At 36.7% G+C, this 19,065-nt stretch overlaps 1 protein-coding gene across 2 annotated transcripts in view; it reads right to left on the reverse strand.

The window, feature by feature from the left end:
* Positions 1-2,978: 2,978 nt before the first annotated feature.
* Positions 2,979-19,065, reverse strand: part of mpzl1l (myelin protein zero-like 1 like) — a 32,993-nt gene continuing 16,906 nt past the window's right edge. Inside the window, exons 4-6 of one of the 2 annotated variants that reach the window (XM_062048967.1) lie at positions 16,733-16,862; positions 10,122-10,254; positions 2,979-9,992 (exon numbers count right to left, since the gene is read on the reverse strand). In XM_062048967.1, coding sequence (XP_061904951.1) covers positions 9,897-9,992; positions 10,122-10,254; positions 16,733-16,862 — 359 coding nt within the window. In that variant the 3' untranslated portion in view covers positions 2,979-9,896. The remainder of the gene's footprint in view (positions 9,993-10,121; positions 10,255-16,732; positions 16,863-19,065) is intronic. The other variant, XM_062048968.1, reaches the window with a different exon arrangement.

Genomic DNA, 19,065 nt, shown 5'->3' on the forward strand with positions numbered 1-19,065 from the left:
CATTAAACAGCGTCCTCTGCCGGTCAGACCAAGACATTGCATTGAGCAGCTACTTTCTCTTTAGCAAGGTTTGTGTCAAAATCTTTGGATTCCCCTTTTACGCTACGGAAAGAAAAATATATTCCCAAGATAAGTCATAACTATGGCATAAAATAAAAATCTACATTTTGTTATCATCATTTTGAGATAAGTCAATTATGAGATAAAAAAGTATACATTTTGAGATAGGTCGTAATTATGACATAAGGTGTCGAAATCATGAAATGAAAGTAAACATTTTGATAAAGTCATGATTTTGAGATAAGTCAATTACGAGATCAGTCATAATTTTGAGAGAAGTCATAATTATGGCATAAAAAGCAAATTTTTAGAGTAAAAGTTTTAAGATAAGTGATCTATAAAATAAGTGAAAATGTTAAGTCATATTTTGAGATAAATCTTAATTATGAGGTGAGGTAAACATTTTGAGATACTCATAATAACTTCAACATTTACATTCAATTATGAGATTAAAAAAAAAGACAAAATGTTGATATACTGGATATTCATAATTAAGGCATAAAAAGTAAAACATTTTAGAGTCAAAGTTTTAAGATAAGTCAACTATAAAATAAGTGAAAATGTTAATAGTCATATTTTAAGATGAATCGAGATAAAGTTAACATTTTGAGATTGTCATAATAATTTAAATATTTGAGATGAGTCAATTATGAGATTAAAAAAAGGTAACATTTTGAGATGGTTATTTTGAAATAAAAAGTTGACAATTTTGAGATATGGTCAACATTTTGAGATAAGTTCACTATAATAAAAAATATATATATATATATATATATATATATATATATATTACAAGTATATTATATATATATATATATATATATATATATATATATATATATATATATATATATATATATATATATATATATATATATATATATATATATATATATATATATGTAAGTTTAAGTTTTAGATAAATCATAATCATAAGATAAAATGTAGAAATTTCAAGATAGTCAACATTTTGCTATAAATTAATTATGAGATATAAAGTTAACATTTTGAGATAGTCATGATAATTTAAATATTTGAGATAAGTCAATTATGAGATAAAAAAGTTAACATTTTGAGATGGTCATAATTTTGAAAAAGTTGACAATTTTGAGATATTGTCAACATTTTGAGATAAGTTCACTATAATAAAAAAATATATATATATATATAAAATATATTATAAATACATACATATATATATATATATATATATATATATATATATATATATATATATATATACACATATACATATATACACATATACATATATATATATATATATATATATATATATATATATATATATATATATATATATATATATATATATATATATATATATATATATATATGTGTTTAAGTTTTAGACAAATCATAATTATAAGATGGATAGACAAGATAGTCCAAATTTTGATATAAGTTAATTATGAGATAAAAAGTTTACATTTTGAGATAGTCATCATTTTGAGATAAGTCATAAATATGAGTTAAAAAGTTGACATTTTGAGATTGCCAACATTTTGAACTAAGTCAATTATGAGATTTAAAAAAAAGGAAAAAATGTTGATATACTGTAGTCATAATTTTGAAATAAGATAGTCATAATTAAGATTTAGTTGTCAAAAATGTTAAAGATAGTCATAACTGAAATAAGTCAACATTTTGAGATAAGTCCACTATAATAAAAAAGTATATATATATATATATATATATATATATATATATATATATATATATATATATATATATATATATTTTATATATATATATATATATATATATATATATATATATATATATATATATATATATATATTATGTTTAAGTTTTAGATATATCATAATTATAAGATAAAATGTAGACATTTCCAGATAGTCATAATTTGGATATGTTAATTATGAGATAAAAAGTTTACATTTTGAGATATAGTCATCATTTTGAGATAAGTCATAAAGATGAGTTTAAAAATTGACATTTTGAGATTGCCAACATTTTGAAATAAGTCAATTGTGAGATAAAAAAAAAAAAAGACAAACTGTTGATATACTGTAGTCATAATTTTGAAATAACTCATTATGAGATCAAAAGTCAAAAATGTTGATAGTCATAATTGAGATTCAGTTATTTTTAAATCATATATAAATGAGGTAAGTCGACATTTTGAGTCAAAATTTTAAGTAAACTAAAATATAACAAGTCAAAAAGTTGATATAATTGACTTATCTCAAAATTATTAATGCCAAAAGATAAAAACTGACATTTTGATGTATTGTGTACATTTTGAGATAAATCAATTATGAGATTAAAAGTCTAACTTTTTTTTTTAAAGTATAATATTCAAAGTCCACATATTAGTGTCGTCATAATAACGGTAAGATAGTCATAACTGAGATAAAAGTCAACATTTTGAGATATGGTCATCATTTCGTGATGTCATAATTATGGGATAAAAAGGTTGGCCGTTTGAGATAGTCACAATTTGAGATAAGTCAACTATAAAATAACAAGTCCAAATATTGATGCAGTCATGAATTTCAATTATAAAACTAAAAAGTCAAAATGTTGAGATATAGTCATAAGATTAAGATAAATCATAGTTGAGACAAAAAAAAGTCGACTATTTGAGATGGAGCCATAATTTTGAGGCCAATCATAAATGAGATAAACATTTCTATTTATGGTGATAAAGTCAAAATAATCGAATAAAGTCAAAATTATAATTTTGTTTAGAAATATATTGACCTTTTTTTTTTTAAACATTTGATCAATATTATTGAAATGTAGAAACGTAATGTCATACTTGTTTAGCTGCCCTCTGGCGGCCGGGAGAAAAATGACACTTTGAAGGAATCCATTGGAGCTGCTTTCACTTTCGTTTGATGCCTAAAAAAACCCAACTGTGTGAAGAGACAAAAAAAAACAACAGACAAAATATGGCCAGAAATAGTTTTATATAAAATTTGAACAAGTGGATACAGAACGCATATTATGTGAATAAAAAAATACAATACAATAAAGGGAAAATAAATGAATCTTATCTTTTCTATCTTTAAAGCAGGATGTTTAAGTTAGCTGATGAAATGTAAAAGGCACTAAATGTACAACATTCCAGTTTTTTTGAAAACAGAGGCCAAGATCATTCCGAGATGACATTTTTTTTCAAAAACAAAAACAAAACAAAAAAATCACAGGGCGTTTTTGTCTTCCACAGTCGAGACGTAGTGCAGGTATTTTCTTTCTTTTTTTGTCTTTTCTACAACATCGCAAAGCAAACAACAACACGCCATATAGAAGAACTGTCCAGCGAGAAGAGAGCTAGCGCGGTTTTTACGACTTTGTCATTTCCCCCGTCGTTTGGAGTTTACGTCACTACACCTGGGACAACAGCACGACTACACACCACCACCTGGCACAAGCAAAAGCGCGGCGACTTAGCGGTTTGGAAATAAAAATAACAACAGACACACAAAAAAAAAAAGAATTCGCTATTGTTTGTGATTTTTTTTGGTGACGGCGTAGCTCCCTGCTTACTAACAACAACAACAAAAAGATGTAAAAAACACACTTGGAAGACAAGAGTGAGTACAGAGTGTAGCGCTACTGCTTCGATACAACATGGACCACACTAACCGACCAACATTTTAATGTAACCACAGAGTTTTTATTTTATTTAAGAAAGATCGGACACAAAGATGGAACAAACGAGTGCTAACATGCTATGCTAACACGCACCTTCCTATTTTTCGCCTTCTAAAGAAGTATCGGAATCGGTATTTCAATAAAACATGTCGGACGCTAACCATCTTCTTATTTGTAAACGTTTAGTTCCGGAAATTTAAATGAGGCCAAGAAATTGTTCACGCTATTTTCAAGAAAGATCGGAAATGACGTTGGAACAAATGTGTGCTAACAGTTTCCAGCCTGTAACAACTTGCAATTTCCCGTCTTTTTCCTGCGTCAAATTGTCAATGTTTTGCCTTCGGAGGGCATGGATGACGTTAATGACCGACGTATGTTTAAAAAGGTCATGAAATGTACCTTTAGCCACGAAGTGTTCACTTTGTTTTAAGAAAGATCGAGAACTACAGTATGTCGCAGTGAACAATTACTAGCATGCTGCGCTAACAAGACCCTGGTGTTCACATTCCATCGCCACGAAGTGTTCACTTTGTTTTATGAAAGATCGGGAACTATGTCACAATGAACAATTGAAAGATCAGGAACTATGTCGCAGCGAACAATTACTAGCATGCTGAGCTAACAAGACCCTGGTGTTCACGTTCCATTACCCCGAAGTGTTCACTTTTGTTTTAAGAAAGATCGGGAACTATGTCGCAATGAACAATTGAATGATCGGGAACTATGTCGCAGTGAACAATTACTAGCATGCTGAGCTAACAAGACCCTGGTGTTCACCTTCCATCGCCCCAAAGTGTTCACTTTTCGCCCCAAAGTGTTCACTTCGTTTTATGAAAGATAGGGAACTATGTCGCAGCAAACAATTACTAGCTTGCTGCGCTAACAAGACCCTGGTGTTCACGTTCCATTGCCCCGAAGTGTTCACTTTTGTTTTAAGAAAGATCGGGAACTATGTCGCAATGAACAATCGAATGATCAGGAACTATGTCGCAGCAAACAATTACTAGCATGCTGCGCTAACAAGAACCTGATGTTCACATTCCATCGCCGTGAAGTGTTCACTTTGTTTTAAGAAAGATCGGGAACTATGTCGCAGTGAACAATTACTAGCATGCTGAGCTAACAAGACCCTGGTGTTCACCTACCATCGCCCCAAAGTGTTCACTTTGTTTTATGAAAGATGGGGAACTATGTCGGAGAAAACAATTACTAGCTTGCTGCGCTAACAAGACTCTGGTGTTCACATTCCATCGCCACGAAATGTTCACTTTGTTTTAAGAAAGATCGGGAACTATGTCGCAATGAACAATTGAAAGATCGGGAACTATGTCGCAGCGAACAATTACTAGCATGCTGCGCTAACAAGACCCTGATGTTCACATTCCATCGCCACAAAGTGTTCACTTTTTCTTAAGAAAGATCGGGAACTATGTCGCAGTGAACAATTACTAGCATGCTGCGCTAACAAGACCCTAGAGTTCACGTTCCATCGCCCCAAAGTGTTCACTTTGTTTTAAGAAAGATCGGAAACTATGTCGTAATGAGCAATTACTAGCATGTTGAGCTAACAAGACCCTGGTGTTCACGTTCCATTGCCCCAAAGTGTTCACTTTTGTTTTAAGAAAGATCTGAAACTATGTCGTAATGAGCAATTACTAGCATGCTGAGCTAACAAGACCCTGGTGTTCACGTTCCATTGCCCCGAAGTGTTCACTTTGTTTTAAGAAAGATCGGGAACTATGTCGCAGTGAACAATTACTAGCATGCTGCCCTAACAAGATCCTGGTGTTCACCTTCCATCGCCCCAAAGTGTTCACTTTGTTTTATGAAAGATCGGGAACTATGTCGTAAGGAACAATTACTAGCATGCTGAGCTAAAAAGACCCTGGTGTTCACGTTCCGTTGCCCCTAAGTGTTCACTTTGTTTTATGAAAGATCGGGAACTTTGTGGCAGTGAACAATTACTAGCATGCTGAGCTAACAAGACCCTGGTGTTCACGTTCCATTGCCCCAAAGTGTTCACTTTTGTTTTAAGAAAGATCGGAAACTATGTCGTAATGAGCAATTACTAGCATGCTGAGCTAACAAGACCCTGGTGTTCACATTCCATCGCCACGAAGTGTTCACTTTGTTTTAAGAAAGATTGGGAACTATGTCCCAGCGAACAATTACTAGCTTGTTGCGCTAACAAGACCCTGGTGCTCACGTTCCATCGCCCCGAAGTGTTCACTTTGTTTTAAGAAAGATCGGGAACTATGTCGCAGCGAACAATTACTAGCATGCTGAGCTAATAAGACCCTGGTGTTCACCTTCCATCGCCACAAATTGTTTTGAGAACAATCGGAAATTACGTTTGAACAAAATCACGCTAACACACCACCAACAAGGCCCGGGTGTTCTACTTCCTGCCTGTAAAAACTGGCATTGTCACTCTTTTTCAGCCTCTGAGGACATGAACAATGCTAATGACCAACTTTATTGTTAAAAGGTTAAAGAACGGAATTAGAAATGTTGGAACAAATGGGTGCTAACATGTTATGCTAACATGCTTAGCTATCGATATCCAGCGTGTAAGAGCTGGCTTTTTTCCACGTCAATGCGGTCGAAAGAAAGCAGCAAGGGTCAGGATGCAAACAACACCCCGATTCAAATTCTTGCCAGTAAAAACTAGAATTTTCTCGCTTTTCCCACCGTGTCCACTTGGCAATTTCTCACCTTGTGGGGTCACGAACGACACTAATGACCGACTTTTTTGTTAAAAAAAGACCTAGGCCTTAAAGTGTAAGTTTGTTTTCAGAAAGATCGGAAAATATGTCGGAACGCACGACTTGACTGCTGCGCTAACGAGGCTACTTTCCATCATTGTGTTGAAAGTGATTGTCGGGAGTATTTCATAACGGCAACATCGACTTTGGTTAAAAAGGTTTGAGGAACGAAACATGTTGGAACAAACATGCTAACATGCTAAGCTAACGAGCTATGCTCCAATATCAAATTCCGGCCTGTACGAGTTGGCGTTTTTCCACGTCCATGAAGTCAAAAAAAATCCAGAGAGGGACAGGAAGTCGACTTGTCCATTTAATTTGTAGCATCTGCACATTTTTTCGATAGCGTTGGCATTTTCTTAACCAAGCTTCACTCTTAATAACAATGTATTTCATTTTGGAGTGCTTATTACAATGCAGCTACTATTATCGTCTGGTGTTAATTGGAAGGTTGCCTACAGCCACGGCTGTTAACTCCATTGATTTTGGACCTATTTTGAGATAAGACAATTTTGAGACGAAATGTCCAAAATGTTGAGAGTCGTAGTTGGGATAAAAAGTCAACATTTCGAGATATTGTTATAATGTTCAATAAATAAGTAATAATTACAGTATGAAACAAAAAGTTGAAATTTTGAGATATAGTAAAAACTCTTACCGTATTTTTCGGACTATAAGTCGCAGTTTTTTTCATAGTTTTGCCTTATGAGTGAAATTATTAACACATTAGCGTAAAATATCAAATAATATTATTTAGCTCATTCACGTAAGAGACTAGACGTATAAGATTTCATGGGATTTAGCGATTAGGAGTGACAGATTGTTTGGTAAACGTATAGCATGTTCTATATGTTATAGTTATTTGAATGACTCTTACCATAATATGTTACGTTAACATAGCAGGCACGTTCTCAGTTGGTTATTTATGCCTCATATAACGTACAACTATTCAGCCTGTTGTTCACTATTCTTTATTTATTTTAAATTGCCTTTCAAATGTCTATTCTTGGTGTTGGGTTTTATCAAATACATTTCCCCAAAAAATGCGACTTATACTCCAGTGCGACTTATATGTTTTTTTCCTTCTTTATTTTGCATTTTCGGCAGGTGCGATTTATACTCCGGAGCGACTTATACTCCGAAAAACACGGTACTTATGAGTTCGTATTAATAAGTGGACCCAGACGCTCTCTGCTGACATCTGGTGGTTCATTTCCTTACTGCACTATGTCAACGTTGTATCGAAGAGTATAAGCGTGCCACTTTCTGCAAGCGCTTGGCAAATAATAATTAAGACTGTATGCGCAGTTGTGAAAAAAAAGACACACAAAAAGACACAAAAAATGTTGGAATGAGCGAGTTACAGTAAAGAGCACTACTTTACATTACGAGTGTTTCCTGTACAATTACTGTCAGCGTGGACGTTTACTGCAGCGGGGAATGACGACAAAGGCAGTTCAGACAGTTTTAAACACACACACACACACACACATTTCACATTAACAAAAGGAATTTGGCTTGAAATGCTTCAACAGAACAAAAAAAAAAAAACATTTTAAAGCTGGAACGTAAAAAAAAATGAATGAGATATTTGGCCCGTTTTTTTTTTTTTTTTGGATGACCGAGTTAGTAGATTGCATGCAAACAGTGTTTCAGTATTTTGCTATTCCCCCTCAAAGTGAGCGCTCGCTTCGGATTTTCCCCTCAGTGAAACGTACACAAAAACATTCAGAACAAAAATATTATTTTACAGATGACTACTTACATGTTTGATCTACGCAAGGACAAAAATTGCTCCGCTGAGGGGAAAACTTTGAATTAAAGAGACACAACAGCAACATGCCGGAAGGTTACACAACGTGCGTTCACAGTAACAACGTTAGCTTCCTGACGGCTGCATGCGTACAAGGTGGTTATTGTGTGGAGGATTTTTTTTTTTTTTTATAACAACATCAAAACATCACTCATTTGTTACTTTGATTTCCAACTGTACCTGAATGCAGCACCACAGTTTTCTTTTCGGCCGCCGGCATAAATAAATATATTTTCTGCGTGGTTACGTTTTTGTTTTTTTTGCAGATAAGTTAAGGGATGGGCATGATTAATTTAATCTAATCATGAGGGTTTTCTTTTTGTACCAACAAGCAAGTCACAGTCGGTTTCACTGCATGGCCATGACCAGTAGAGGGCGCCAAACCCCACAATGGAAGCAATAAAGTCGTCTGCCCTAACACTACCTTTAAAAATCAACAGAGGGCGACATTTTCCTTTGCAGAGTACATCATTAATTTGAAAAAACACTTTAATTTACTTGCAGTACAGTAGTTAAACATACTTTTTGCCTGGTGTAAAGACTGAAAAAACCCAGTAAAGAGCGCCATTTGCTCTTATTTGCATCAACTATCAAACTGTGGTACTCGTATTACTTATTATAAAAATTATATTAGACTTATACATATGAAATAATCGTACAAATGTATATACTTATCCCCTGAAAGTGAATTAGACTTGCTGAAATTTTGAATGTTTGACTTACGTCATTCAATCCAATTATTTGCAAGTATATAAGTCACATATTTGAAGTTAAACATTTTTTTTTGAGAGTGTACTTGGTGTGTAACGTTTGAGAACCACTATTTTGCCATGTGAAAATTAATTAAAAAGCCCTGGAAACATGTTTTATCTTTTTCTTTTAGCACCCCCCGCGACCCCGTAAGGGACAAGCGGTAGAAAAAGAAAGGATGGATGGATGGATTTTTAAAACCAGCAAATAGAGCCACATTCCTCTGTGTCGTCTGCAATTTACAGACCACCAGAGAGCGACATTTCCCTCTTTCTTTGCATTAGCAATTGAGATGTAACGCAGCTTTAACATTAAATACCAGATTTTTTTTTCAAAGATCTTTTGAAATTAATTAAAAAAACAAAAGAGGGGAGAATTTCCTTTCACTGTCATGCAAATGGTTTTCAATATTGTATGCCTTGTGTAATGCAACAAAAATAATGATACACATTTGTTGCATACCCATCCCTATTTGATCTACAATTTGTCCTTTTTTTCTACTATTTGCATTAAAAGTCACGGGTTAGAGCAAGAGGAAATGTCGAAAGGTTGTAGAAAATTCTGTGCCCGCTGGAAATGGTTCAACTCTTTTTTTTCTCAGGCTAATTCCATATTTCAATGCTGTTTTAACAGACGGATGGAGAACATGGATATGGTAGTGTTGAGTCTTTGCATCAAAGCACATAAAGAACATCGGCGTCATGCTTCCAGAGAACCAAAAACAAACACAAATCATTCAACTAAAACCATCCCTGTATGATAAAAAGGCTCACCCTTCCCGAGAGCAGCTGATAGAAGAGGTCTGATACTTTACTGTGGGGGTTTATTCTCTTTTTTGGGTTTTGGCGCCGCTGTCCCGGTCTGTTTCAGTTTTTGCGAATGTCAGCGTAGACCACCGGCTCCATTTTGTGGAAGGAGTTTCTGCTGCCCGAGTGATCCAACTGGACGTATATCACCGGGCCCTGTGATGAAGACAAGGAGTTGTCACGCCATCTTCAAAACCAAAGCATCCTGAAGTAAATCCACTTTTTTTTTTGGTTCCTGATGACAACCAAAGAGAGTAATTCGTGAAAGGGCGGAGTGGGACGTACGGTATGCGTTGGTCCCTCGGCTCCTACCTGGACTTGACCCGAGGGGCTGGTACTCCTGGGGCCCTGCAGCTTTGGCTCCGCCTTCTTTTTGGGCGGCGGAGGCGGAGAGCGCGTGCTTTCCAAGGTTATACAGCTAGTTTGTGCAGGGGGGAGCAGGGGGGTTACGGTTTGCCATGGTGTTGAGCGACCATTGTTGTTGCACGGTCGAAATGGGGAGACGAGAAAGGACAAATGATAGAGGGAGCGAGGGGGGAGGGGATGGGGGTTTGGACAAAGAGAAAAAAACGAGACACAAAAATAAAACAGTGAGAGATGAGCAAGTGATTGGAGAGCTGAGGCGTGATGAGAATGACGAATATGCAGCAAAAGACATTTGGGTAGTTTTGTTGCATTTTATTTTCTTTACCAGGGGTGAGCAAACTTTGGCCCCCCACATCACTTGGTCTGCCTCCTGCAAATAAAACCTCAAAAAGGAGTGGACTAATGATGCTCTTCCACTGCACAGTACCGACTGGGTCTCTACTCGCTTCGCTGGTTGTCCGTTTTCAAAAACCGTACCGCGTTGATCGATGGAAAACGAGAATGTATGTCCCAAGAGACCTGGGGCCTCATGCACGTACCGTACGCCCTTTCTCACGGCAAAGTTGAGATGTAACAAAACTGACGTTGACGTGGAAATGAGTGCTGCTTCACGGCAACTTCGTGGCCGTTGTACGCACATTAAAAGAGGCTGTGGACTAGGGTTGGGTATCGAGTATCGAGTATCGATTGGAACCGGGACTAACTTTCCGATTCTCCCGGAATCGTTCAAAAGTTTAAATTTCGATTCCTAGTTTCGATACCCAGTCCGCCGACCGGAAAAAAAGAATAAGTCCGCCGACCCGAAGAAGAAGCCGCTGAACACCAACGAAGAAGCGCCCACCGCCGGAAGTGTTAGCATAGCCGAGCCTATGTAGCCGAGCAAGCCAGTCAAGCATGGATAGCGGGCATCGGCGGTCGAAAGTGTGGCTTTATTTTACTAAAAAAAAAAAAGAAATATCGGCGAAATGTAACACGTGCGACAGGACTGTTTCGTGCTTAGGAGGGTGCACGTCGAACATGATGAAGCACCTCCGAGTTCATGGAGTACAAATAAATGCGTGTCCCGTCTTCGACGCACTGCGCCGACCGTCCTCCTCTGGCTCCGACGCCCAGCCTGGCAACTCGGTGACTGCACTGCAGTCCGAATCCGGTAAGTAAAACAATATGTATGCAATAAATAATGTGTTTTGTGCCAACGTTGAGGCAGCTAACAAATTAGCCCGCTTATTTTTTCATAGACAATTTACAACCTGCTAGCCAGGCTCCGCGATGTGCTCAGCGTAGTCCGTTCAGCGTAGTCCGTTCACCGTAGCAGCAATGGGGAAGATGTCGGTGCCACAGACGGAAGAGTGCCACAGAAAGGTCACTGCACACATAGTCAAAAGACTGCATCCCTTTTCCGAGGTGGAATCTCCAACATTTAGGTTAGTTAAGCAATAACGTTAGAGCTAAGCTAATTGATACTGGGCTAAACAGTAACAGCAACATTACATGTTTGTTTATGTTTGCAGGGATATGGTGAAAACTCTCAACCCAAAATACATACCACCTTCCAGGGACTACCTGTCAAACACATTGATCCCGGCATGGTACAAGAAGAATCGGAGCCGAGAATCGTCAGGAATCGGAATCGAAACAAAGAATTGGAATCGGAATCGTACAAATTCAAACGATACCCAACCCTACTGTGGACACTTTAGCTACACACATAAGGGATGCTGGGTAACAGGTCACAAAAAAAATTGCCAACTTTTACTCCTCAGACGGATTGATGTGCCCATCAGAGACATATGAAAAATTAACTAATCTCTTACCAAGTCATAAAGATGGGGTCCCACAGTACATTTTTGGGGTACCACTTTTTTGTAACTGTTTTGAAAACTAATGATAAATGCATGCATTATCCTCATTAAAAAGGTTGTCATAAACGTTACTTAATTTATTTTAAAAAATAATACAAAAGGAAACACATTTTTATGCATATGTAAATGTGTTCAGTTATAAACATTCATTCACTTTCTTCTTTCCTTCATGGATCTAAACTTTACCGCTGCCGGTATTTTTTTCTATATTTTTATTGTAATGTTTTCAGAATGTGTATATATATTACTTAAACTTATTTTAACGTTAAAAAAAACCCTAATTTTTATTGTGTGGGGATTTTTATTTCCGCCACGATCAAAATAAATTGTGGCGGAAACCCAAAAAGTAATTTCTTTCAGATTTTTCTATGAAGGGGAAGACAGCCCAAACGGAAATAGAGTATGGCACTGCTATGTACAGTACAGGCCAAAAGTTTGGACACACCTTCTCATTTTAATGCGTTTTTTCTTTATTTTCATGACTATTTACATTGTAGATTGTCACTGAAGGCATCAAAACTACGACACCTGTGAAGTGAAAACCATTTCAGGTGACTACCCCTTGAAGCTCATCGAGAGAATGCTAAGAGTGTGCAAAGCAGTAATCAGAGCAAAGGGTGGCTATTTTGAAGAAACTAGAATATAAAACATGTTTTCAGTTATTTCACCTTTTTTTGTTAAGTACATAACTCCACATGTGTTCATTCACAGTTTTGATGCCTTCAGTGACAATCTACAATGTAAATAGTCATGAAAATAAAGACAACACATTGAATGCGAAGGTGTGTCCAAAGGTTTGGCCTGTACTGTATATTGATATGATATGAGAGTATGATATGCATGAGAGCAATACTGTTGGTGAGGTTTTCTCGATACTAAACATTGCATACGCGCTAAACAACACACAAATTCATTTAATGTGGAAGATTCCAAAGAAAACTGCTCTATAGGGATGGGACAATATGAACATTTTAAATCACGGTTTTCACAATCACAATAATCATTATTCTTGCGGTATTGTTGAATGTGATCAAAAAGTACTAATACACAAACAAATCTTATGACCAAATTATTGTTTTAAATAACTGAAATGAATAGACATACTGTTAGAAAACACACTATTTTTGCATGTTTTGTGTTTCTTATTGTTACACCCCCAGAGCAATAGCGTCACTGAACACAAGACAAGAATGACTGTGCATGTGAGCTGTGTGCCTGGTATTTTTATCTATTTATCTATGTTCTTAGGTTTTTATGTGTTATTATGAATTTGCACTAAATTACTTTTTGCTTACAATTTCATTGTACAATGTACAATGACACTATTCTATATTCTATTCTACTGCTCATATGTAAATAAATGGACAATAGTGAAAGTAAATACATTTCACCAATAAAGGGCCTGGTCGCCACCAGGTACTCTAAAAGCGAGTGGAGGCCAGTAAGTACTGTGCAGTGGACAAAAGCACTTCTAACAGAGGCCTGACACTTACCTGCAGGAACGACGACAAAAGAAGCAAGTTTAAGGCTTCTATTAGTTTAAAGCGAAAGCAACATTTCAAGACAAAATATGCTACAAGTTAGTGAGCTAGCCTGATAGCGCAGCGGTTAGCGTGGCGTAAGAGGAATGACAAGGATGTTATGGAGGTACAAAACAAAAACGGGACAGAAGTGACAGGCACCAGTGCAAACAGCAACCCCAAAGAACCCCACCAGGACTCAAGATCAGAAGATATTTTTGGGGCATCCTAGCAGGTGGAACGGTCCCACACATTTTTTGGTCAAATATTTGTACAGCAAAATGAGAATGATGATTTGCGAACTGTTCCACAACCAAAACCAAAATGTTTTTTAAGCTTCGTTTCCATCAAGCAGTACAGTTTGGTTCAGTGCGGCACAGTTCGGATTGTTAAATCCTGTCGCACAGTTGGACAATTCTCAAGGTGCGGTGTTGGGTTTGGACACTTTATGACCCTTTGACCTGCGAATGTGATCAAATCCAACTGAACAGTTCTACGTGGTGGAAACAGGGTTTTAAAGTACCAGAAGAATGGAAAAACGAGTTGCCTTTTTATGCCTAATTGTGTTTCATTGAATCCATTAACCCGCATCCAATTGTATTTCTAATCCGCAAAGTGTTTGAAAACACTGTCTAAACATCACAAACTGCCACAATTCCAGGCGGCTATTTTTAAAATTCCGCTTCGAATGTATTCGGCAATTACTCAGTGGCCTAGTGGTTAGAGTGTCCGCCCTGAGATCGGTAGGTTGTGAGTTCAAACCCCGGCCGAGTCATACCAAAGACTATAAAAATGGGACTCATTACCTCCCTGCTTGGCACTCAGCATCAAAGGTTGGAATTGGGGGTTACATCACCAAAAATGATTCCCGGGCGCGGCACTGCTGCTGCCCACTGTTCCCCTCACCTCCCAGGGGGTGAACAAGGGGATGGGTCAAATGCAGAGGACAAATTTGCCATACCTCGTGTGTGTGTGACAATCATTGGTACTTGAACTTTTAACTTTTAATTTCCATAGATTCGGGGTGGGGTGACGTCACGATGGGAACGCTTCTGCACTCTGACCATACCAGCAGATCAGTCATACGGGAAATATGCCATAATTAGAAAGAGATGTGCTGTCTCCTACGTGAGACACGAACACGTTTTTCTTTTCTTTTTTAATGCATACCAGTGTTTCCCATAAACTGCCAAGATACCTGTGGCGGTGGGGGCCTGGCTATGGGCGTGGCTATGGGCGTGGTCACCATGACATCATCGAGTAATTTGCATAATTTACTACAATGATTTGATTTTCTCTAAAAAGGCTCAAAAAATGTATACTTACTAATTAATAATAACAGTTTTGTTTTAAACGTCCGTCCATCCATCCATCCATTTTACAATATAATTACAACACTTTATGTACATATTTATATACAGATTTGAACAATAAGTTATTCACTGAAATATATTTATTAATTGTGGTTCTTACAAAAAATATATCTTATAAAATATAAAAGCCAAAATGTCTCAAAGCTCTGCCCCTTTAATTAGTGCATACTAAATAATTTAACTTTAGCCTGCTTCTACAACCATATTATTTACCAGCAACATAAAGTGAAACAGAGGCAGAGGTGTCCTGCCACAGTCAGTAACAAATAAACAGAAAACAGTAGTGGTGGTAGATAGACACAGAGCTTCATCAAACATCTGATCCACTGAACAAAGAGCTCCAAATATCTTGAACTTTAGACTGCAATCAGTTTTACTCCCTACACTTAACCATGTGTTTCCTACTGCCTGCAGACTTTGCACCCTTCGTTATATACACATGTTGTGTTTCTAATATAAATACATTTAATAAAGTCAAATACAAATAAGGCAACAAGAGAAGTATCCTACACTTCTCTTTTGTAAAGTAAATCTGAACAGCCGATTTGCCTGAGAAGCTGGAGAGGACAAAAAATAAAAAAAAATAAAAATTTTTTTTTTATTTTTTATTTATTTGTGGCGGACGTAATTCTTTCGTGGCGGGCCGCCACAAATAAATGAATGTGTGGGAAACCCTGCATACCAAGTCAAAATAAATAAAAATGGAGTCAAAGGAGGCTCTCTATTCCGCCCACAAAACTCTCTAAAAAAACATCCAAAACCCGCCAACAATACTCTATACCTGAATAATAACCAAATAATAGCGATATCGCTACTATACGCGCTAATGCAGCCAAACTATTTAGCGGCGCATTAATAACAGAGAGCTAACTGTAGCAGCATTGAGCTGGCCGATGTCCTGCTGTTGCGTCACCAAAAGTTATTGTGGATTATAAATCATGTCTCTTATCTGGATGATAGGAGGATTTAGCCATGAATCTAGAAGTTGTTCTTATGTGATATTAAATTTATACCCGCAGATGGAGGCAAACCGGGGGGTCGCGGGCAGCCAGACCATGCAGCCGTGCCGGGACTCGGTGGGTCTCATCGAAGCTCCCCTAAGCTTTGCGCAGTTGACTAATCCCCAAAAGTCTGGCGTGAAATGAAAACAGCATCCTACTCACGTGAGCAACAATGAGCAGGCTCAAATTCAAAAGCACTGTTCAAGCTTAGACAGCTTGCAAAACTGTATTTTAAAAACGGTTTACTACAATTCCGTATACATGCACACGTGTATATGTAATTGTTTAAAGGTCATCATGTATGGAATTCAAAATGGCGGCCAACCTGGCCACTTGTCTAAAGGTGTCACTTTCTTTGTTTCCCCTGAGTGGTCACTATAGACGGGTTTGACTGTATATATGATAATAGCTTCAATTTAGAGGCAACTTCTTTTTCCATTCTACTAGTACTTTAAAGTCAACTGATCAGAGAGAGAATGTAATTTAGAAAAAAGTGAACAGGATACCTCATCTTCATATTAATAATTAGTGCAAAAGTAATGAAGTCATCCAGTTTTCTAGAAAAATAGAACCCAGCAGTCATGCAATGTTAGGAGGCATACTGGCCGATGTTACGTTATAGAAAAGAAGTCTGCTTACATACACTCTTGCGTTAGGCCAAAATGCAAACCAAATTGGAAAAGACAAACTCAAAAAATATACGAAATCTGATATTAGTCCAAAGCACATTTGTTCAGGCGACGAAAGGAGCGAGAAAAAAGATGGAGGACCTACCCTTCGTAATCGTTGCGATTGTGAAGCACCTTCATAACAACGCATATGCTGATGAGGATGAGCACCAACAGGAACAGAGCGCCGCAGACCGCTCCGACAATAACGGGGGTGTTGCTCTGAGGAAGAGAGCCTGGACAGGAAAAAAATCACATTTTAGAGTGTAGCAATGGATGATAAAATGAACTGGAAATCTCATATAAAAAATTATGGCTACTTAAGAGCCATATTATTTTTATTTGAGTGTTTGAATGTCTATTATTTATTGTTTTAATTTGTACAAGTTGTATGTTTTTGTAATGACGTCCGGTTAATGGGACATCACACAAATTCCCTTCCTGTTGTCATATTGCTTCAAAAATCTCTCCGACTAAGAGAGCACACAGCCTGTACGTTTAATGTGCACAATTGAATATTGTAGTTGCTCTGTAATGTTTTTTTTACAAGTTTAGTTTGGGGAATTTCGTTTTTTTTTAATGGAGAAAGACTTTAGTGTCTCTTGTCTTCATGTTAGCATTTAAGCTAACTAGCACTAGCTTGCTTCCCCAGTAAATAAGCAGTGTCACCGATCTGTGAGTTTATCAAATCAAAATCAATCACGGTTTTTACAATATGTTTAATTTAAAACTGTAATACTACCCGTGGTAAAGTTTTATCACAGTTTATCATTATATACTTTATCGTTACATCCTTAAATGGAGCATACATGTTATATTCATATTCGTTAAATCAAAAACTACATCAGGAAGTTGCATACAGCCACATGTCTTAATGTCTCCCCCACCACACACTGCACCAACTAGAGCCTTTGGCGTTCGTTTGCTTTTTTTAGACCACGTGAGTTAGGGTGAACAAATCAAGAGTTCCTATCTTGTGGGAGGTGGTAAACTTCACCTGAGCTAGCAGCGTAAATAAACATGGTGTAGATTGTACAAGACTTCTTCGCTCCCTCTGAAGAAGACATCCCTCCTGGCTTTCGACACGTCAAACCTAGGCTGACCATATTCTGAAATCCCAAAAAGCTGCGTGCCAAGGCGGGCAGCACGCCAAGGCCGGGACTAGGTGAAAATTTGCCTATGATACTCGAACTTGCTTTATAAATAATATATTTATTTAAATAAAGCATTTTTTCCTCTGTTGACAGCAGTGTTGGTGCTAGGAATTTTCAAAATGGGGTCCCACAGTAAATTTTTGGGGTCCCACTTTTTTGTAAGCGTTTTGAATTTTTTTTATAAACGTATGCATTATCCTGTTGTATCTCACATTCTATATTGTGTTTTGGAAAAAGGTTGTCATAAACGTTACTTAATTCATTAAAAAAAAAGAAAAAAAAAGTAAACAAATGTGTATACATATGTAAATGTATTCATTCACTTTCTTCTTTCCTTCATGGATCTGAACTTTACCGCTGCTGGTAGTTTTTTCTATGTTTTTATTTAATAAGTTGTAGGTGTATTTATTTCAGTATAAAAGTGTAAAAAGTGTTTTGCTTCGGTCATGAAATGATGATAATGGTGTGCCAGGGCATACATATATTTTATATTTAACGCTTAAATCCTGGAGTCTACATCAACTTCAGATCTATCCCTCATTTCAAAATGTTTTAATTTTTTTTATGTTGTTTTTTTGTTTGTTTGTTTTCCACCCTTTTTTGTCAAACAAAACTATGTTTTTAATGGCAAACACACAAAATATGCAAAATCTTCCACCAAAAATATTTTTCAAAGTGGAATATTTGATGTGAAGTAATCGGAACCTTGAATAGGTCAATAATTCATAATTACACTGATTTTGATTCAATATTATGTTTTGAGCAATGACAGTTTGAAAGAAAAAAAAACAGCTTTGTTTTATTAGTCAACATTTCAACTTTTTCTAAATTACATTTCACCTTTAAGCTTTTTTATTTCACTTTTGTTATGTTTTTGTTTATTTTAATAGTATTTTTACAATGTGCCGTGGGCCTTTAAAACATTAGCTGTGGGCCGCAAATGGCCTCCGGGGCACACTTTTGACACCACTGCTATAGATAATAAAAAATTAAATCTGATAAATCTATCGATAAAAAGCAGAGCCTGGCGACGCATGCGCGTTTATCATAACTCTCTCGCTCTCTCTGTCTCTGCCCCTCCCTCACGAATGCTGCTGCGTGCGCACACCTTCACAATTTGTTTTGTTTTCAACCCCTTCTTAACCCTGAACGTACATTGAAAATACACGCAACCCTAACTCAAAATGCCGGACATTTGAGGCATTTAAGAAACTCCGCCCACACAGCCCCGCAAAAGAGGACATGTCCGGGGAAAAGAGGACGTATGGTCAGTCTAATCAAACCT

Source organism: Entelurus aequoreus, linkage group LG05, assembly GCF_033978785.1.
Source record: "Entelurus aequoreus isolate RoL-2023_Sb linkage group LG05, RoL_Eaeq_v1.1, whole genome shotgun sequence".
Taxonomy (NCBI): domain Eukaryota; kingdom Metazoa; phylum Chordata; class Actinopteri; order Syngnathiformes; family Syngnathidae; genus Entelurus; species Entelurus aequoreus.